This window comes from Vidua chalybeata, chromosome Z, assembly GCF_026979565.1.
Source record: "Vidua chalybeata isolate OUT-0048 chromosome Z, bVidCha1 merged haplotype, whole genome shotgun sequence".
NCBI classification, from domain to species: domain Eukaryota; kingdom Metazoa; phylum Chordata; class Aves; order Passeriformes; family Viduidae; genus Vidua; species Vidua chalybeata.
Genome location: NC_071570.1, coordinates 27,759,235 through 27,782,519, shown reverse-complemented (window position 1 = coordinate 27,782,519; position 23,285 = coordinate 27,759,235). Strand labels below are relative to the sequence as shown.

General features: G+C 36.2%; 1 protein-coding gene across 1 annotated transcript in view; it reads left to right on the top strand.

Annotated features, from left to right (window-relative positions):
- ARSB (arylsulfatase B) overlaps positions 1-23,285 on the top strand; it is a 64,169-nt gene that overhangs the window by 19,399 nt on the left and 21,485 nt on the right. Inside the window, exons 5-6 of the mRNA XM_053931351.1 lie at positions 12,393-12,636; positions 20,394-20,464. Of these exons, the coding sequence (XP_053787326.1) occupies positions 12,393-12,636; positions 20,394-20,464 (315 nt within the window). The remainder of the gene's footprint in view (positions 1-12,392; positions 12,637-20,393; positions 20,465-23,285) is intronic.

Here is a 23,285-nt window from a genome sequence, read left to right as displayed (position 1 = left end):
TATCTGCCTACTTGAATGTATCACACATTCTGCTGCCATCAAGCTGCGTTCCAGTGATTGCAAAGGATTGAAAAAGCAAAGCCTTTGTTTAAAACAATTTAATAGTTAGATTTTACTGACCAAAAATGATTTGCATTGACTAGGAGAGAGAAACTATTGCTGACCATCCATTACAGTTCATTAGAAAGTCAAAGTACCAGAAAGAATACAGTGGCAAAAAAAACCCCAACAAGAACAAGAAAAACAAAACAAACAAACAAACAAACAAAAACCCAAAACAAAAAAACCAAAAACAAACAAAAAGAACACCAACAAAAACCCACCAACAAAAAAACCCTAGAAGTTAACAATGCATGCCTCAGGTGGAAGAGTAGCTGTGTAGACAGTGATGCTGATGTATGGGGCTAAGGTTAAGGGTTTTTCTGCCCACAGGTGCCTCCTTTCACAGGCAATTGCTCCTGAGGTCTCTCAGCTGCTCAGGGCCTGCATGTGGCTTCCTGTGATTCTCCCCAAGTGACCTTAGGTAGCCTAAATATTTTAAATAGCTACAGTGGTTTCAATTTATTAATCTAGATAATTTTGACATAACTTTTTGAAGAGTAAGCATACTTACAATCATATCAGCCTTTTTTAGGGAATGTTTGCATCTTGTGTCATCTGAGAGGTTTTAATTACCTCTATTCTTTAAATTATTTCAGTCAGAGCCTTCCTGCAGCCTAAGGCGAATGAAGAGATAGGCTTTGGGAAAACATGGACCTCAAGACCTTGCCTAATTTAATGGGTCATGTATTCCGTAATCCTGAGAGAAATCTGAAGTAGGATTTAGTAAAACTCCCCTGTTAAAGTGGGAGTAGAGGGAATATGTGACTTCTGGACTCACTAATATGTGAGTCAGGTAGTGGTTACTCATGAGGGCAGAACTCCTTTTTGAAGAAGATAAAACTGCAGCTGTAAATGTGGAGATTAGGGGAGCTCACCACTTGAGATGGCACCATCACCTCTAGCCACCCTCGTTTGCAGTGACCTATGACTACCCCTATGACTTAATACTTCTTAATGCAGGGTTGGACTAAGCAGGCTGAGGAAGGATCATGTGGGTGGTTTGATCAATGATATAAATGAGATGATAAATTCTGACTGTTGGTGGCAGCAGGGATGTCAAGCAATAGTGGAGAAATTAATTTGGCAAGCACAGGTTGAATCACTAAGCAAATGTGCTTTAATATCACTGCATTAGATAAGAAATTTGCAGAGAAAAGAAGGCAAGATGTCTTCTGAAAATGATAGGATTCGCCTATTTCTGAAGTATGGGTATACTGTGAATCACTTGACCATCCAGGCCTAAATCTCTGTGTATAATGAAACATGTGTGTTTGAGCAGAGGAATCTGTTAGTGCATTTTGGGTTTTTCTGCTTCTTCCCACTTTTGGGAATGAAAAAGGAAAAAAATTACCCTTTAAAGGCTAGAGTTTCCAGGATAAATGTTCTAGGGAATGATCATTAGGCACAAAACCATTAAAACTATAATGCCTACAAAGAGCAAAATATGCAATTTGACTATTCTGTTGAAGTCTACAGTCATTTCTGTTGTGCATATGAACAACTCCCCTTAAAGACCTCTGAGAGTTATAGTGTATATTTGAGGACTGAATGTGGTCTGTATAGCTAGATGTTGCCAAGAGGAGAGATTTCACAACTTCAGGATTCAGGAAATATGATCTAAAGTGGCAGAAAGTTCAAGGATGATGATATTGGAGAAAGGTTGGATCTTGCCAAGAGGAAATTGCTGGTGACCTTACTGAACTATCATGGTGCAGGCAGATTGCAGAGATTCAAACATGGGAGTAATTAAAGAGGGCATGTTTTGGCATGTAGCTGGGGGAAAAATAACGAAGTTGGAATAAAATAATCATTAATAAGTTAAAAATTTTGAATTTAAGTGTTCCTTCTTGTCACTCACTTGAATGTAGCATTGATGTGACAGAATGAAGGAGAGGGGAGTATTAGGCACAACTCTAAATGCTAGGTTTTTTCTAGGTTCTGGAGAACATAGGTTCAGTTTTGTCCAGCTTAACATCCGTTTTTTAGATTCAGCAGTATATTATTCAGCCATTGTTACTTGTAACCAAACAAAGATGTTAAAGAAAGGAATAACAAGGAAAATGTATTCTGAATCACTCATTCAGCAAATAGATTGCTTGCCATTTCCCTGCCTGGAAAACATAAGCCATTGCTGAAGAACAGATATATGGAAACTGGTTAAAAACCCTGCTTTGGTCATTAAAGGGAACAGAAAATATTTATGTAAACTTCCATTACTCTCCATTACTTGTGTTTCTCTATCACCATATTAACTTATAAAATAACCCCTTTCCTCCCCTGCAATTTTGGTTGCATTTAGCAAAAGCTAGGGTGGCTGTTGGGAGAGCCTTAGACAATGCTGGATGTGCCTATACGAGACTGTTGCGTTTCCACCTTGTTCAATAAACTTACCTGTGTCTTTTCATCATAATCTCTCAGAGAATGACACAGCCTACAGCAAGCAAAACAGTTACAACTGATCACAAAACAATTAGCCTTTTTCATCCCCTGTGTAAGACTGGTGTTATAAAGAATGTTGTTTTCTTCACTCTTTGGAGTAAAGTGTTTCAGGTTTTGTGGTTTATGTGCTTGGTGTGAGAATTAGTGTATGGACACATACTTCTTCCTAAGGTGCATGCTGCACTTTTTAAAAATGTCCCCTGTGTTAAGTAATAACTAAAGCCTTTTGTTTCATTTTTATATTATTTTGCCAGCAGGTATGTGTTTCTTTCTGGTAATGAACTCAGTCAATATATTCTGGGTATAGCTAGGGCCCCAAGAGATTAAGAACTCAAACAAAAGTGATGTAAAAAACAGATGTAAATCTGTCCAATGGCCGGAATCGAGTCATCTTTTGCACAGTGTAAAACCAATGCATATGTCTAAACTTAAGAAGAAAAAAAGACATCTGACTTATAGAGGGTGAAATATTAAAGTGGAGGGATTGGGTTACTACTGGATGGCCAAGGATCAGCTGTAATACTCCTTACATGAAGGAGTGGCCTTGCAACTCCTGCTTTTAGGAAAGGATTTCTAAATTCCTTGCACCGAGGTTTCTGCTGTTCCTGGGCTGATTGGACAGTTTCATCATGGAGCAGTTTTCCCAATCTGCGGGCGATGGTGTTGGAAGGTGCCCATCTGCACCACCTTCCTCTGTACAGGCTGGGTTGGACTGTGTGCAGCCCTGTTCTTTCTCCCCAGCCTTTCTCTCCTAAAACCTTTCCCAGCTGTATCCTGATGTGCTAAACTGCCTAAATTAATTCCAGATTGCTCTGTTTATTGTGTGCCAGAGGAGTGACAGAAGGCAATCAGAGCAGCTTCCTCTCAAATAAACTCCAAGAAAGAGGGGGTACAGGATATTAGGATGGAAAATACGGGTTCTGGGAAGAACCCTGGGGCTTTAATGCCTGTATATTAGATTAGGTCTCTGCTGTTTGCATTTTAATTCTAAGTTTTGGCAGCTTGGTATCCGTGGAAGTGGGGTTTTGGGTTGTTTTTCTTTTTTGTTTTTCTTTTTTCTTTTTAAAGGAAAATAAAAAGGTTGTATGGTCAAAGTAGTCATTTCTTCTCTTCCCCTCAAATGACACTCTAGAAAAGTGAAATAATGCTCCCCTAAGGTTATCAGCCTCCTTGTGGGCCATGTGCACCTCAATGCCTCTGCTTCATGTGAAGTCAGTGACCTCTTTTCTTGTGTATGGCTCTGATCAGCAATAAATGTGAAATTAGTTTTCCACCATCTCCTGTCTTCACAGCTGGGATAGCATCCTCTTTTCTTACCTTACAACTAGCAGCCTAAAGTACAAATGTAGCAGGTCTGGGGTCAGCTCTTTCCATACCTCTGAAGGTCTGGTTTTGGCTGGTTGCTGCTTATAAAGAGTATCTGTAAGCACAGTAAAAGCAGCCCTACTTCCTACTTTTTTTCTTCCAAATGCTGCTATAAATATGCCTCCTAATTAGATCCATAATATTATTTTGATAATAGCATTAGGCTTGTTCTAAGAGACTCATGCTGCTTCCAGAAGTAGAGGAAGAAACCCAGATGTATGCAAAATAAACTTCTGAATTCTTTTACTGAATAAAAACACCTAGGTGCTGCCAGCTGTTGGACAGTCTCTGCACTAAGAAAATCTAATGTATACAATTCAGTGCTTCTCAGCATACTTTTGGTCATATGTCAGCCTTATCCTGTCCTCCTCTTATTATTGTCTGTTTACCAAATGGACATATCTCTTGTTTGGTATGGAGGGATGGGGGATGCACTTGGAAGCTGAACATACTTTTGAGTTACATTTATTTTTTTTTAATGAAATGAGGGAGCATATAGGGGAGATTCTGTTCCATTTAGCAAAGAGAAACCACCTTATCTTCACAAAACCATTAATATATTAATCAGAAGCAAGAAACTGGAACAAGAGTCATTATTGACCACATTTCCTCTTCAAACTTTTTATGCAAATATTTCATTTTAGTTTACATATGGTTGATGGCCTTAGGATGGTAGCAGCCTTTAGTTTCAGGAGCAGCAGAAGCTTAAAATATTTTTTTCTCCTAATTTTGAAGATGCTTTAATTTGATAACATATTGAAGTACCCTGCATTATAAAATAAAAAGTAGTTGTTTTTTTCTTCTGGTCTGTACTCACTTCAAAAATATTGTGTGGCTTTAGACAAGGCTTTCAAACAGAGCTTGGCATGGTTTACATATCAGACAGATGTGTGGTAGATCAGCTTACTGCAGGGGCCCTTGAGGAGAAATCAAAGAGCATGGGAGTTTTCTATTGCAGCTTTAGAGAAATTAATAAATTCAAAAAAAGACTAGGAGCTAAAGTACAGGTGGAAAACAGAAAAAAAAAAAAAGCTGGGGCATACTGATATTGGATTTGAAAAGTACTGTAGGTACATAAGGATTATTTGGCAAGTGTTTTGTAACTGTTTTCAGGAAAATGGAGACCTGGGTGTTGGTAGCCAGGAGCCAGAAATGTTATAATAGATCTTTAAAGTCTCTAATGGTTGGTTAAAGTTATCATGAGTACATAATAAACAAATACTGAATAGATTCATGATACCCAATTGTATTTACATAATCCTAGATATCTAAAGTTTTCTTCTTTCTTTGCCCTTGCTGATTTATTATTTCATATTATTTATTTGAGCTGCGTATTGAATAGGATAGAGAAGTCTTTTCATAGTCAAAGGTTTTCTTGGCACACAGCACTTCATTGCACTTGATTTCTCTTGCCTTTTTTTCTTTTTTGACTGATTCCTAATCAGTCAAATACTAAATTTTGGTTGGTTATTGTTCTGTAGGTATATGAGTTATATACATACAGATGTATAAAACTTTTGGATAGCTATTTTAAAAAATGAATATCCAATGAGTATCCAAGAAGCATTTAAATTTGTAAATCTCATTAACATAAAACATTTAACATATTTAATTTTGTGTGTGTGTGTGTGATATCAAGCACTTTTGGTCTTCTGTAACTTACTGCTAAAATTTATTTATGCAGAATTTGTTATACACCGAGGTATACAGAGAAATCAGTTCAGAAATACTTGCTGTATTGGATTGTTGTGCTGGAAGATAACTTTTTTTCCTTAAGATTGTTATTTTTCTTGTAGGAATTAATTAATTTATATTGTATTTTCTAAAATTATTGTCATAAAGATTTTCCATATTACTCCTTATTCTACAAATGCCAAAAACCATTGTTAAACTTACCTTATATAGGACATATACTTAAAATTACACTTCTGATACTGTAATCAAGCTTGTATAACATGCATCATGAACTTAAGCACTTATATCATCTCAGCAGAATGGAAGGTGCAGAATAAATTGAAATTAAAGACAGTTTATGTAAATAATGAGTATATTTTTGAAGTATTCCTACTCTCTGACTCAAGTAGTCAGCAAGAATGATCTTTTTTCCCTCGTAAGGACACTTACAGGTAGCTCTTTATTATTTGAACTAAGAAAATGTAATCTGAAGAGAAGTGCTGGAGTGAAAACTGCTTAATAACAGCACCAAATACAGTCCTGGATGAATCTTTGGAGAAATTCCAGGAAGCCCTCTCAGAAGAGCTTGTCTAGAACAATTTGCCAGGCATATCAATGGGACTGTGGGGTGTAGCTCAGTTGTGGTTGAAAGAAGAATGCAGCAACCTGAGTGGTCACAAGGGAAACAAAAAACATATGCTCTGTTAGGAAGAAAAATAAAATTCACTTTTCTGTAGTGTATTTGAAACAAGGCCTGGTCTGTTCAAACAAAATAGCTGTACAAGAAAACACATTGTTTCTTTTGGGGAGAAAAAAAGGCAAAATGTTTACTATACTATTTATCATTTTTAATCTACACACTTAAGCCCTATCTAAGACTTGACAAAAAAAAAAACCCACAAAAAAAAAAAAGAAAAACAAAAAAAAAAAACAAACCACAACAACAAAAAACAACAACAACAAAAAACCAACAAAACAAAACAAAACAAAAAAAAACAAACAAGGAAAAAAAAAAACAGCAAGGAATTTCTTTAAATGAAGACTAATATCTGGCCTATTTGCAGAGAAAATAGTAGCTCTATTCTAAACCATTAATGTGAGGCAGGATTGTGATCAAAAGCTGCTAAGATATCATGTGCAGGTAATAGAAGTCACAGGAGGAAGTTGCTTGGTCCACATGTCCACATGGTGGAGAAGCTAGGGTGTTGCCCATACTGTATTTAGGTGGTCTTTAGAAACTCTAATTATAGTGTTTTGCCCACTATCCAAAAAATAAAACATAATGGTCTCTTGATAGCTTTTTTAATAAGTTTTTCTCTCCACTGCATAGGCAAGAATGGATTTTTTTAATGCAAACAACTTGGGGAGATTAAGCTTGCTTTATTAGAAAGCTGGCCTTACATAGTATTACAGTACTTGTTTCCTAAAAATAACTTTCAAGCCCATTGATCAGTCTAAACTGAATTTCTCAGAGAAGTGATCTCTGGTGCTTAAACAAATCTATTAATGCTATTAATATTGCCCCTGAGTTCAGTAACTACTGAGAATTTTTCTTGGCAATAAATGCATGCAGACAAGAGATGTTTATGATCCTGGGAAGGACATTTGTCAGAGTTTGTTCTTAAATCAACACTTTTACATTGTTTTCTATTTTCTACTCTCTAGTGAGGTACAAATCCCATATAAAGCTTTCCCCATAGCGTGCAAAGCAGACTGTTGCTTCAGTTCCAGGGTAATTTTGTAAGAAAGTGAGTCCATCCAACGACTTGAATCATGCTTCATTAATTATTGCTCTCAGAATTGTTTTATTGATGTTTTTATTGTCCATCTCTTCTTTAAAGATATCTTAGTCATTAAACTGCTTGCTAGTTACACACATCCCACATCACTGTATATACACACTGCGCTAGTCAAAATGTTTGGCAGCTGGCCACTCTTCAGAGAAGTGTTTAGGTGAAACAGAAGGCCCTTGCTGTGTAGTTTTGTTTATTGATTCCCTTAAAAACTCCTGCAAAACATCTCTTACAGTTTAGAAATTACAGATTTAGCAAATTAAGCTCTTTCTTATGTATATGACAATTAATATTAATTACAAAAACAGATGTTTGTGAGAAGAACATTTGCCTTCATTTTTAAAGTTGTATTGTATATTCAAGACACACAAGCTTTACTTTGCATCTGTTTTTCTTATGTTGAAAAGTTTTTATTAAGTATATTTTTTAAAGTAGCCCTTCCTCTTCTTTATTTTTAATAAGGGAACCACAGTAGTTCGAAAGGCAATCACCTGCATTTTAAGAATATGTTATATTCTCTGTTTTTCTGTGTCAAAAGTATGTCCTATTTTCGCCTAATTTGTTGTGGGATGGAGGTTCTTTGCGACGTATTTTTGTTGTTTCTTCTTGTTCCATCGAAGCTGCTGTTGATTCAACTTTGATGGAAACTACATTTTAAAGCAGGCAGGATGCTTCTGTTGCTCCCCTTTATTCCCTTGTTTTGTCGTTCACCCAGCATATATGTGCTGTGCATTTTTTCATTGGTGGTGGTGATGCCAGCTACAAATTCTTTTTCAGCCCATTCTTGTATTAGTGAGACTGGCTCTTCCCCATATTCTCGTTTGTTGCCACAAATTTCACCTGTAGAAGAAAGTTCCATGAGAATGGAAATAAAGCATCTAGGTACCCCCCTCATTAAAATAATACATAATAAGAGTGATTAATGCTGTGAGAAATAATGGTAGCTAAACATCTCTCAAAGCCAGACAAGCCAAACAAGGAAAAAAGCTCTTTAAAAATGTGTGATGCTTCTGTTAAAGAAAGAAAACAAAGCTGCATAAATTGGCTAAATAATGCTTATGCCAAGTAGCGTAATTTCTAGATACAGTCTTGTTCACTCCCCTTTCATCCTTTCTTTAGGGGCAAGAGCTGCTTAGTTTTATGATTTTTAATACCCCTAATGTGTTGTGGGTGCTGCTGTAGTCTAAATTATGTAGATGTAATTGCAAAAACTATTCTTACAGATAAGAAACATACACTCACTACATTTTCCACACTATTTCAGAATTTTTAATGAAAATCATATTTGATGTTTGTCTCCAGCAAAGAAATAATGAAGTATCATGCCTAGGGAAGGTTTGTGTTTTCAGCTGAAGTAGCAAGGCTGAAACTTTAAGGAATCTTAAAAATCGGGTCCACAAGGTGTAGGTAGCTTGATTCCAAAAGCTTTGCTCTGGAGACTGGCTTCTGACATAAGATAGGATAAGTCATGGAGAGAAACAAAAAATGTTAGAAAAATGTGTGATAAATAGTTCACAAAATTTTGTTTTGAAATGAATTTAGAATTGGATATGAAGCCAGTGTAGAACATGAAGGAACAGTGATTCCATTTGTCTCACATCTAAGTGGATTTTAAGTCTGTGTTTTAAACTAATATGAGTTTCCACTTGGACTTGGAATTAGTTCCATGTTTGAGATACTTGGGTAAAATAGCATAAGAAGCTAGTAAGGAATAACTTATTTGGGAGAAAATGGGAGTGGTTGTGCTTCCACAGAGGAAGGAGCTGTCTAGCCAGGCATCCCCTCACTATGGCAATTCTTTGTGGCACATGTCTAGGAAACTTTTTTGAAACCTTGCAAATCTTCAGCATTTGTGGCTGAAGAAACTCCTGCAACTGAGGTGATGTGTTTTCATATAGGAACTATATGCTTTTTTCAACTTTTAACTTCTTCACTGGCTTTCTGAACCCATGCAAGCTTTTAGTTAGCATCAATATATACATCTGCAGCTCTTGATTTAGAGGAGTTGTACCTGAACACATGCACACACAGAGCTGGTGCCCATCTTGTCTCTTGCTGTCCAGACATACTCCTGGAGGTAAAATCAGGACCAGAACAGCAGTTACAGTCCTGAGTGGACTTTCTGTCAGGTCTGTACTCCATGCAATCGATGGCTTCTTGTTTATTCCCTCTCCCTTAATTATTTAATAGTTAGCTTAATATTTTATTAATACAGATCCCATTAGGGTCTTTCATTGTTATGTAACCAACTCCTCTTTAACAAATTGTAGGTATTTGAAGTCCTTGTTAACATTTCAGACTGTGTGGAAGGTGTTGCTTACATGCAAGCTGCTAGTGACACATCATTTATGTTCTGCCTACCTAAGAAGGAAAGAGACCTTAATAATCAAAACAGAAACTATCCTTTTCCCTCCCTCAACACTTTCTTGATAACTCAGTCAAGAAATTACACAGGAAGGACCACTTGAACATAAATTCCAGGGAAGGAAAAAGTAATGTTCTAGCAATGTGAGAATGAGAAGTCAAATGAGGGGAATGATATGTCATATGTCAGATTTTTTTCATTTGCATATCAGATCAACCATCAAAACATGATTTTCCCCCCTTTCTTTTAAACTTGATGTACTATGAATACAAGACAAAAGTTTTTTCACTATGTATGTTAGATAGACTCCTTTTATCAGGAAAGTTAATGTGTAGAGAAACTGGCAGACTGTGAATGTTTTTACAGAAAGCGAGGAAAAGGTAAGTATCATAAAGATTTGACTGTAACCTGAGAAGAAACTTCTCTCACTATTCTTCAGAAATACCACCTACTTCTATAATTTCCTTGCGACTTTGTTGCTGATAATTAGGAATTAAAAAAACCCTTGTGTACTGCTATTGAACTGATACAGACAGTGAACAGTCTGTGATATAAAGGAGGTATGTGAAATATTTAAGTTCTGATTCCTTTGTATGTCCAAACTGTGCTCTAATACAGTGTGGATAAGATGCCTTTTATTCTAAGCCCACCAAAGGTTAAAAGCTATGCAAAACGCTATCCCATAAGTATCTCTGACAGGAATTCCTGTTTACATTATGAGAAGAAGGAATTGTTGAAACTGATTGTTGTGGTTTGACATAGGTTTTTTTTCATTTTCTTGTTGTAACCAGCAACTGCTTTAAGTTCTCAGATCTCAGAGCTCAACATTGTTGTGCAAGAAATAATGGTAGCACTCTTTATTAATTTCTTTTTAATCCAAAAGTGAAGCAACATGGACAACCCAACTGGAAGCTAGTTCAACCACAGGATGTTTAACTCTTTCCAGATAATTTTTTTTTTGCCAAGTGCTTCATTTAGCTTAGGCTTCTGCCTTTCAAAGTTTTCACAGATATCTGTGGTTTATTCCTTTGTAGAAAGAAAGTGGTCTCCTGTGTGAGTAGAAATATGTGGGGGTTTACATCGATCCCTAATTAAAAACAGAATCACAGAATAAGCTGAGTTGAAAGGGACTTGGAAGGGATCCACAGGGACCATTTAGTCCAACTCCTGGCCCTGCACAGGACCATCCCACAGGATCACACCATGTGCCCAAGAGTATGTCCAAATGTGTTGCCCTGATTATCAAGAGTTTTCTAAAGCCTTCTGAGTTTACATTTTTGTAGAGAACTTTCTCACACAATTTTCTGTAAACAACTTATTGTTTTGCATTCTTTCATAGAGGCGGAGAAAATTGATGTACAGGTAGTTTGTCTAGTGTCGTTGGAGAGGTGGCACGTTCACCCTCCAATCCACTGGCACCTTTTGAGAACTATAAAAGATTGGAGTCAGAGAAAATAAATTAGTCTCTTCATCGTGACCAAAGCTGTGGTGCGTAGTTTTTCCTTGTGTCATCTAGTGACACAAATGCTTCTTTAACTCTTGTCAACCAGAAAGATAATTTTGTTCTGGTTACAGTAAGTTCTTCTGTAAGGGGTTGGATGTCTTGTTTCTTCCCTTAAATTGATGGTTTTTAATTAGAAAATACAATACAAACCTGTCAAATTACACTGAATGTCAGTTCAGCAATTACTATTTGAAATAATTTTAACCTCATTAAAATAGAGGAAATTATGCTTAACAGAATTGCCAGCAATTACTCTTCTGAGAATATTACAGTAGGTTTGAACAAGAACAACTGTATAACAGTACTGAAAGTAAATTCAAAGAATCATTACTGTTAACTTCAAGGATTTGGGTTTTATCCTAAGCATGGAAGCTTGCTAAGAGAGAGTTAAAAAGAAAAGCATACCATGAGCCATGTCTAATTCATGTAGATATTTCTGTAGTTGTGGTGATTCAGCTTTTCCTGTAACCATCTTATATGTTATTCTCACTAAACAATAAATTCAATTTCTGAATCACTTCAGTTATGTTAACTAGTTTCAATGCATTTTATTAGGCTTTATCATTCTGCCTGAGGAGAAGGAAACACTCTTTTGTCTAACCTTTTATGTCAGTGTGGCTGCCTAAAAATTTGGAAAAAAACCTGCTTTTAAACTAGGTGTGCAAGTATTGTCCTGAGCCTGGAATAACAGGTTTCCATTTTAAGCATATTATTCTGCTTTGGAAACCAGTGTATTCTGAGTACTAATGATGGTGTTGATAGCAGCTCTTTTTGTGGTCTTTAAATTAGTTGAAACTAAATTTTTGAAGTTTTTGGTTCTGAAAGCTTCAGATACCTAATGGTGTTTTGAATCATGGTCAGAAGTCATTCTTAGCATAATCTTTCTAAATTACTGTCTTCTAGTATGGGATAATTTCTGCCTAGTGATAGCTTTTCATTGATGTAATTTGTAGGTGTTAAAATGTAATATGTGTTTGTTACTTGGCCCTGAATGTTTGACATTATATGGGCACCTAACAGCAGTATGCAAATACTCACATGACATATCTGTATCATGAATATGTTTTTTCAAATGGATGAATAGGTGTTGTGAGGAGGATTGTTCTGTTTCTTTCTTACCAATAATTCTTTTTGTTTATTTGTTTTTCAGATAATGGAGGACAAACTTTAGCAGGGGGGAATAACTGGCCACTGAGAGGGAGAAAATGGACCCTCTGGGAAGGAGGAGTGAGAGCTGTAGGCTTTGTTGCAAGTCCTTTGCTGAAACAAAAAGGTGTAGAAAGTCATGAACTCATCCATATCTCTGACTGGCTGCCAACGCTGGTGCACCTTGCTGGAGGACATGCCAATGGCACTAAGCCTTTGGATGGCTTTGATGTTTGGAACACTATCAGGTAACTTTCATGTCAAATCACCAAGTCATCATTCTGGTATGAGAAGAATTTAATCAGCCCAGGAAACAGAACTGGAATGGGGAGGGAAACAATACCTGTTCCTTTTCCATAAAAAAGGGAAGGTATAAATGCAATTAATTATGGTGTCTATGAGAGAACTATCCAGGTTGCAAATTAATCCTGGTTGCAGATGCAAAGCCTTCATACAGCTTTAATTTGAATTTTTCAGTATGAACACAATAGCTCACAAGCATGATATATGTCTTCAAGAACATTCTGTGATCCCAAAGTATGTTAACTAATTTTGCACAGCATGGAGTATAAGTTAGTAAATTTTATGGACCAAACACTGCTCTCTTACAGAGCTCAGTCAGGTGTTTCTGCAGTATGCATCTGGAATTAGACGTATGGGAAATCTGTGCAGACATTAAACTCACTGAACATGGAAACCACTTTGATGGTTTGTTAGCTCACTTGTCAGGCTGGCTCACAGTGTACCATTTGCATAGACCTGTGTCATGCTGTCCAGTGTCTCGAAAAGCCTTTGAGATCGAGTACAAAAGTACACCTGACCTGGTTCCTGAAGGTCGTGATGTTGTGACTGATTCAAGCAAGCTGAAATACTCAAAAGCACAGTGCAGACATGCTTAGATCACTGGGAAAAGAGGCAGCATAGCTCCAGCTGGGTTATTTCAATGTTCTTTTATTCATCTAAAAAGGATTACAAAATCCTTAAAACCTAAGTTTCTGCAGAATCTGAAAGTTCTATGACCAGCCTTTAGTTTTGCAAAAATTGTGTTGGTTTAAATTCCTTTGTTTCTTTGTTTTCTGTGCTGCATATAATGTATTCATTGATAGGTCTAAATCCTATTGTCTGTTTTCATAGAAGTTATATTTATTTTAGTAGGTCTTTGAATATAGTTTTAATTCACATAAGAATAATTTAAAATGGAAAGTTCAATACTGCTAAAGCAGAATAAAAAGACTAACAATTCTATTTCCTACACACTATTCAGTGGAGGATTATTGTTCTGTTTCTTTTGGTAGCCTTTGTTCTGCTTTTATAGCAGGTAGAGTATACCATATTATGTGTCACTTTTTGTCCCCTTCCTTTTTTGTGTGTCTTAGTATCCTAGACTGTGAATTGTAAGAATTAAAAGCAATTCCTAAACAAGCATGAGCAGGACTACTGTCTTGGTTAGGAACTGAGATGAGAAATTGAGAGTTAGAATAGGCAGATTTGAACCCATGTACCAATCCATGGATGCATCTATATGGCTCTTGGAGTGAAAAATAAAAAAACAAAACCAAAATTAACCCCCTACACCTCCCCATAACTAAACCCTGTATCTTGAGTTCAGAATTGTTTTGTCTATACCTGTGGCATTACCTGTTTGAAGCTGGTAAGCTTGATTTCATTCTTAGTGTTGCCTGTGTTTCTGAAGAGCTAAGGGGTGGTTTTCTGCAGTAGCTGGAGTTTACAGGAAGCTCATGGCCTTGTGCCCAGGTGTACTGTATGGCTCTCTTCCAAGTGGAAGAAGATAACGATATGTATAATTGAGGCCAAGGATCAACTGCCAGGAAGGAATGGAGACTCCCATCCAGCCAGAAAAAGTAAAATGTTTTACTTGTCAGTGTTCCTGTGGGGAAACTTAGCATCAGCAAGATCCAGGGTACACCTAAACCACAGACTTTTATTCCAGTTACCATTAGAATTCCTGCGTACTTCAGGTTCAGTTTCAACCATGTATTTTTGCAATGGATTCATCTACTCAGATCAGGTTACTTCAGCAGGAGAGTTGTTGGGAAGGATAGGTACAACTGTGCCAGCACACTGCTGACATTTGCATTTCTCTCTTTGTAAAGGGAATGAATGCAATCTTTACTGGCATTGCCAGGGAACAGGTGACTACCAGTGTTGTAGGGTGTGTCAAAGAGAGGGCCTCTGTCTGGACAGGTAACAAGTTAGGTTTTCTAACTGTTAGGCTATTCCTTGGTTGACCTTGCAGCCAAAATGTCAAATTTCACATGATTTTCCCATGTAATCAGGATAAATGACTGTATTAAATTTCATGACCATAATTCAAAAGGTCACAAATATTGGATAGCAAACAATGAAGGCACAGTGCCCTTTTGGTGATATCTGACAAAAAGTTCAAATATATTGTTTTTCTGGGACCAAATGGCTCATAGTCAGTGAAATTATAACTTGCAAAGATTCTAACTCATTTGAAAAAGGAAAATTAATCACTGTGTTACATATATTTTTTTTCAGTACAGTCTAATATAAATAAATGCATAAGCTTCTTATGATTTTTTTTGGGAGGGAGAACACTTTAACCTTGAGCCTGCTGGTTCATATGTATGTAATCAAAAGGAAAAATATCATAAATTTGGAACCTTGATTTAGATATTCAAAAGAATATATGGGATGGTGCAGATATTTTCAGAAGTCAAAAAATTATTGAATCTATTTCAGTGATATCTGTCTATTAATGATCAGTATTTTAAAAATGGGTTCTTAATATGATGTTTATGTAATACTAAAAATATAATCAATAATTTATTAAAATTTTTATACTACTGAAAATAACTATATATAAATGCAATATACTATAGAAATAGGAATATATACAATACACAGAAATTCAACAAAAGATTTTAAATGCTGAGTATAAATTCTGAAATTCTAGACCAAGATGATGACTTTAAATGACTGATAGTCCAAATTAGGAATCACATTAACATGACACCAATTAATATTAAGTACTTGTAGTGCAAAGAAGTGCTGAGAGTCACATAAGAGCCAAGTGTTCCTTTCATACCTTGTCTACTTAATTCTGGCCCCTGAAGAACCAGAAGACAAATAACAGTTAGGAGGAAACATCAGAAAAAGATGATGTTCAGGAGCACACATCTTGTAGACAAAAATACCTTCTTTTGCGTTCTTTTTGGTTACCTATACTCTTAAGTTTCTGTCATACAGTGCATGAAACAGGCAACACAGTGTTTGGGTTCTCACTGTTTGAACTCTTCAGTAAAAATTTATATGGTAATTAAAAGCTCTTTGACAGGGATTCTAACTCAAAAGTTTGTCTACTCTTTCCAAATCCATCTGCTGACCCTTTACTCTTTCAGAACTGTATCAATGAAAGACTTAATAAAAGAAGATTGTGATTTTATTTGAAATAGAAACTGAAAGAGGGCAGGTTTTGCTCACACTCTCACAGCCAGACAATCTTACTCACCAAGAGGTGTGTGTGTGTCTAGGAAGTCTGCCCAGCCAGACACAGGGGCAAAGGATGTCAAGCCATCCACGTGGCATCCCCACACCATGATGTTTGTGAACACATAATGGGCCTGGCATCTGTTGCTGTGGCACAAGGGTCCAGGGATGTCAGGTGTGAAGTCCTTCAAACATCATCTGTATTCTTCGTAGGTTGGTAACTGTGCATAGGTTCTAGTTACACCTGTTTGTGTCCTTCTGATGCTGCATCTGTGTTCTGCGCTACCTCTGTGAGTCCCTGAAGGCCATCACTGCTTTGCCTCCACATGTCCCTGTCCAGTGGAACTGGCCTTGATGTGCTGGGGTTGTGCTGATGTGCTGGTCTGGGTTATCATTAACATGGGTTGTTACAAGAGCCCATTCCCTGCTCTTGTGTTCATGATGTTGTCTCCACATGCAGATTTTACCACTCTTTCTCCATCTGTACCTATCTTGGACTATTTTTCTCTGCAAAACTTTGTTGCAGCATATAATTATACCAGTACTATGTCATTTTTATTTTTCTCCAAATACCTTCGAAATGAAATGTAACTTCCTTTTTGATGTCTTTCACTTATTTTTTAAAATAACTTAGCATAGTATCATTGTGTCAACCCATTTTTGGATAGCTATCAGGTTTTTCCAGTCTCAGGTATCAACATTTTATAAAGGTTCATAAATAAGTAATAAATCAAAGTAGATTTCCCTTTTCTCCTGCCTTAGATTATCATAGGTAAGACTACAATATAGCTCTAAAACCATGTATGTATTACAAATAATTTCTGGAAAGACAGTGATAATATCACTGATATATTTTATAAAAATAGCAATTGAGAATACCAAGAATGATACTAAAATGCAACCAGTCAAGGAGTCTAAATTGTACTGCATATTTCCAAGCAAGTATAACAAAAGGCAGTTGCATTTTTAAGAAACATCTGTTCTCCAGATGCTTACTACTCTGTTGAAATAAGGACACTTGGCAAAGTAGTTTTCCTTTGGTTGATACATATTTTTTGATACATCTTGATTTTCAGCACTGAATATCTAGTGTGTCCATGCTCAGAGAAAGTATTTTATTTTGCATTAACAGAAAAATGGAATGGTAGACCACATGAAGCAATATGATAGGCACTGAGAGATTCAGGATAAAATACAGTACAAGTAGCTATTATTTTGTCAAAGCTTATTATTAAGCAGAGAGTTTAAAGTCTTACTTATATATTTTGTAGGGCAAGTTTAATTTTTATATTTTTATAATGTTGAAATATCATAACTGATTTGGTGTAGTAAATGAAGTAAGGTCAGTTTGAATTCTTCTGTACTGAATGGGTAGATTTGTTTTAGGAATCAAGCACCTGATTAAAAAAAAAAAAAACGTTGTGATATAAATTAACATAGAAGAAAGAGCAGTCTAAAGCTGAGAGTATGCTTATTTCCAGCATATTTGAAATATAATCATTTTAAGAAAACATTAAAAATAAGACCCAGAGAAATATGACAAGGTTATAAAGACTCAGATTTTGCTTAGTGACACTGAGAATGTTTTTGTGCAAGACAAACATACTTACCCTGAAAAACCTTGGATTCCTTTCCAAGGACACCTTCTGGCTGTTTAACAACAACAAAAGTGAAAGATTGCATGTAGATCTTTGTGCTCACTAAGGAATAATAGGGCTTTCGGTATGTTTAAAGAACTTAGCAAATCAGAAGAATGAACTAACTAATTCTCATACCAACACTGAAGTTAGGCCACATGCTTTGCCATTAAGCTATTCTTACATAGAGGACTGTTTTGAAAAACAGCAGCTTTTAACTGCTTAATTAAATAATAAGGACATATCTTAATTATTCTACCATCCGACAGGGTAGAATAATAACCAGACAATATAAAAAGTTCCTTATGTTTAGGGGGAGGGGTGACATGTTAGGATATTGAAGTCTAAAAATAAATATTCTAAAATTAGAGCATTGTAAGACATGGTTACCCAGGCAGTTAAAATACAAAGCCAGGTTTCCCTAGAGAATATTATTGCTTTGTTATTGTAGCTCTCCTGACTAGATTATTTTCCTGATGCAAAATACCCTTGCAGAACATCTGCCAAGGTGAATCTATGTATCTGTGGAGTTTTGTAAATGGAAAGGAGGGCAGAGTTAAGGCACTTCCAGGGAAACGGATCTCTGTTACAGGCGTAAATTTCCTATCTGTTGTCCCCAGAATGTTGTTTCTGTTTTCCTGATGTTTTTGGTGTGAGGCAGGTGGCTTTTTTCAACATACAATGTCAAATTCTTTGGCTATTGTTTTGTGATATATGCTGGTTGTGAATATCCATGCTCCATACAACAAGAATTACTGAAGTAATACTCAAACTAAAAAGCAGTGCTGTACCATGTAATAGCTCCACGGAGCTTAATGCAGTGATGTCATAAGCTTCAGGGAGTAAATCTCATGATTACATACAGATCACATCTGAGGTACTAAGAACAATATTCTATCCCAGAACAAAAATGGATTCAATAATAATGGCAACTGCTGCATGAAAAACTTACATTAATACAAGTATAATCTTTATTTTTTGTATTCTATCAGCTGTAATGTAAATAGCCATGTTTAATATATAATATCCACTGTCCATGTTAGAATTTATAAAGGAAGTTACCTTCAGTCTGCTTGAACACTATGAATATGCTTGGTATAATCATAGACTCATATGGAATCATAGAATAAGGTTGAAAGGGACCTTTAAAGGTCATCTAGGCCAGCCCTCATGCCTTAGACAGAGACATCTTCAACTAGATGAAGATGTTAGGTTGCTCTAAGTCCCTCCTGTGCTGGGACCCCAGAGCTGATGCAGCACTGCAGGTGGGGTCTTGGCAGACCAGAGGGGCAGAATCCCCTCCCTGACCCTGCTGGTCACTCAGCACTGTGTGGATACTGAGCGGCACTGTATGAATATTTATCCTATAAAGACGAGAAGTAAATAGGAGTAAGTTACTTAATGGTGCTTTATTTGACTCTGGTGGAAGGTACTGGATTACTTAGCATAACTCTGGTGGTTTAAAATATTCTGGAAAATGTAGATACAACTCAGAAGAAAACCTTCCCAGTTTTCTTAGTCATTGCAGAGTCAATCACAGGCTATAAATTTGAAACCTAGTTTAATTTTTGCTAACTGGTTCTTGTTACTGTTACCTATGAACATATGGTGAAAGGCACACTTGAACACAGCTGTCAATGGAGCACATAGAGTTTATTAAGTTTAAGATAAAATTTGTTTAAATAAGGCCAAGCGTTCTTAAATTAAGAGTATGACTACTATATACACTGGATGGGAGGGGTGCACAATTAACCTTTCACCCACATTTTGGACAAAACATTTTTGTGGTAGTTTCTATACATTGAATTACTAACACTGCGGCTTAATTAATGTAATTCCTCTGTATTGATTACAATACTATATTACTTGGACACATTTAATCTTTTAGTTCTTCTTGATAGTTCTGTACTCACTCAAAATGTATCTTCCGGAAATGTTTTTAGAAATGTAACAGAAAAATATTATTTTGTTTGTTACTGCAAATTTTAAATTACAGGTAAATACTGTTTAATGTATATTCTATATATTTAAATAACTGTAATTTTTTATGTCTCCAATGAGTTTTATATTACCCGAGTTTTTATTCTTAATATCAAGAAGCTTAGGGGCCCTGGTTGAATTTTTTGTGTCTTAAATTAAGCTCCTTAATGAAAGAAAAAACAACTTAAATTATTTGGAAATTTCTGAAAGGATGTATTTAGGTTCACTGTCAAATAATAAATTACTGTCATATCTTTGTATTGACACATTTCTTTCTAATTATGTCTTCCTACTCATGTTGCCCTTTATAAGGGGTAAATTTAATTTAGTCAGTTTTTTAGTAAATCTGGGATTTACTTAGCTAAGAAAATTTATGGGTAAGTTCAGAGGCTTATTCTTCACCATCTCTATGTACTGAATGGCTAGAAAAAGAAGGATTCTTTTCTTTTTTAACACAAGATTCTAAGTATCTAAATAATCCTTGTGACCTCAATTAGAAATCAAAAGTAGTTTTTTTTGTGGGATAGCAATGCTTGTGTTTTTTGAGGCATTCAGCCATAATGCTTCCGGCACTTGTTCAGGTAAGCAGGGAGCATAGCAAGTGCTATTCCATCTTATGCTGTGAAATTTGACTCTTAAAATTGGTTGTAAAACCCTGCTTAGGTAGGGCCAATTCTGTACCAGTAAATTTATGAATAATCTAAATAAACACCACTGAAGTTAGGGAAAACTTGTAGAGGCAAAGGTTGTTGCTGCTCAGCTGGAAAGGAGCATTCAGATTAAAGTTGATAGTAATCAATTTAAAGTTATGAGCTCACTCTCTATTAAGATGACAAAAAGCCTTAAAATAAAGGATGCAGAATCCTAATGAGCTATAGGAGGTAATTAACATTTCCTTTTGAAATCTCTCTTAGTGAAGGAAGACCTTCTCCCAGAGTGGAACTGCTGCATAACATAGACCCCATGTTTGTGGATGATTTCCCATGTAAGTATGCTCAAGATTTATTAAATGTACAGTTTGCCTTCTGAACATTTCTTGTCTTCCGTAAGTGAAGTATTTTCTTCCAGGTGAAACAAAATACAGTAGGATGCCTTTTGCTTTTAAGTAAATAGCTTTAAAATACAGAAACATCATCCCCTAGATGGTGTAAGTTCTTCAATCTGATCAACATGGGCTTCCTATTTCAGAGAGCTCTGAAACACTGCTGAGTAATGAATAAAGTACTTTGGGACATGGAAATGTTGAGGAGCAGCTGTGTGCCTGAGGTGCACAGTGAGGCACACTGCCAACAACTCTTTCCAAACCCTCTCTCCAGACTTCCAAATGAACTGCTCGCCCTAATGCATCTTGATACAACTGTATAATATGACCTTGCAAATGGAAACCTTGAGTTTGTTTGGAGCTGAGTCGTTCCAAGCTGTGTGATTGCTTTTGTTCCATAATCATGTGGGTTGGATCCTTAATGCCACAATCGCATGAATTGGAGCTGAACTTTGCTAATTCTATAGCTCTTTTTAAGCACCATCTGTTTTAGGATTCAACATTACTAGTTTGCTAAGGACTACAAGCTTTTCAGGCAGACATTTTTTTCATACAGAACATTGGAACAGGTCCCTTGCAGTGTTTTTATAGCATTTCTGTATTTCATTATATAAAGATGTAAATCCAGGCAGAGAAAAAGTAGTGCAATGGAGACACTGATCTGTTGCCTGCAAGACAAATACACATTGTGCTGCAATAACTGGACAGAAATGGGTAAGGTGGACTTTTGCAATGCACATCTGGTTCTGTGATGCTTTTTTGAGAAGGAGCAACATTGTGCCTATCTACTGCTGACTGGGCAGCACTGCCTGCAGATAGTTCCTACGTACTGATTGAATTAAGGTGTAGCTACATTGATTTCCCTTCAAAAAATGCTTAGTGAGTCATAGGATTCCTGTACAATATTATTCCCTGGTGAAGTATTCTCAGGCCTACTTCGGAGACCATCTTTTCCTTGTGGGAATGGCCTGTGATTGAGCTGTTTGAATAGACAAATTTCTGGAGTGAGCAGAAGGGGGACAAGCAAAGGAGGTTTTCAGGAGCCTGGGATCTTAGCAAATGTGGCCCCAAACCACTTCCATGATGCCGTGCTCTGATGATCATTCACTGTTTGCTATATGTATCATGTCCTTAGTTATGTGCATTGTGTGAAATGTGGGCAAGAAGTGGGGCTGGGAGTCAGAAGCTGTAGTAGGTGCAACTCTTATGCTGCATAAGATGCGTGTTTTAAGAATCATGAACAGAGGAAGTTATATGCATGCCTGTAAATTTACAATGTTTTTATGTGCCTTTCAAAACTGCAGTAATTAAAAACAAAAACTGAACTCTTTGCCAGCATGTTCTTATGCACATTATGGAGTTTCCCTGTCTCTTCTCAGCAAAGGCCTATTCTTTCAGAAAATTACTTTGTGCCTCCTAGTGAAATTATGCTTCATCATATAAGGATTAAGATTTCTATTTAGCAGCCTGAGTTATTAGGAATAATTGGACATGTATGTAAGTCAACTGGTTTTTACTTGCTGTTTTTCATTTATTGAAACTGAATAATAAATTTAGAATTAATACCTAGAAAAATTATGCTAGTGTCTCTATTATGGATAGATTAGTGAGATACAAAACTTGGAATACAGAAGCACTTTCAGATTTTCAGCAACCCTGATTCTCTTCATGTTTCATTGGTTTCCTTTTTTCTTTTTTTTAAGCATCTTAAACTGCTTTGAAAAATCACATCACCTAAATCATCTGATGTCAGATGAAGTATTCCTATTATACTAATACTTTCTTTTTAATAGAAATTTGAATTAGAAAGTGAAATAATAACTGGAAGATAAGATTAGCCAAATCTTTGGGTTTGCAGAGTACTGTAAAACAGCAAATAGGCAATGAAATATCAAGATTCTGTTAAATGTAACCAAAAAAAGGACTTTTCAGGTTGTTGTGTTTAATCAGGCAAGAAGACAGTGCTGTTGTGTTTGGGCACATGTAGAGCATTAAGTTACTATTTTACCTGGCTCAGGGCAGGTTCAGTGTTCCTGAACTCTTGAGTAGTTTTGTCTGTAATGTATACATTCTTTCACCATAATATGTTTTTATTTAATGGATGCATTTATCTTCATCTCTACCAGAAAAGCCAGATTATATATCTATATATATTTAGTAGCATGAATGATGGTATGCCTTATGTAATTAATAGGGTTTAACTGAAACAGAAAAACTGAGCTTTGTTCTGTTCAGCTTTTTTACACCAAAATAAGCACTCCTTCAGGGAAGAATTTGTGCAAAAGACATTAATTAACAGTAACTCTACAAGTCAACTGTTACAGCCAAATCTTCAACAGAATGTTAAGTTAAAGTAATAAGACATAGTGTCTTGATTACAGAGCTAGCAATGGTCTGTTAGAACTGACCTTGAGCTTGGTGTTTATTTACCATTTGTGGGGTAACAGCATACAACTTCTGAACTTCTCAGACTGAGCACTGGTTTCTGATCTCTGAACATCAGCTGGGATTACTCCAGCACATCTGATGAATCTGCTGATCAGCATCTGCTTACCTTTTTTCACGACCTGATGTCCAGTGGCAAACACTGTAGCCCTTCAGTGGTCTTGTATCAAGTACTGCACTTCTCCTATTGTTAATAGTAAAGAGCACAAGAAGAAAAACACTGTAAAATAGTTTGCCGGCAGTTCAGTTTTACAGAAAAATGCTCAGGTCTTATTTCATTGACTCCTTCAAGTAGATCATCTTTCTCAGAAGGCAGACT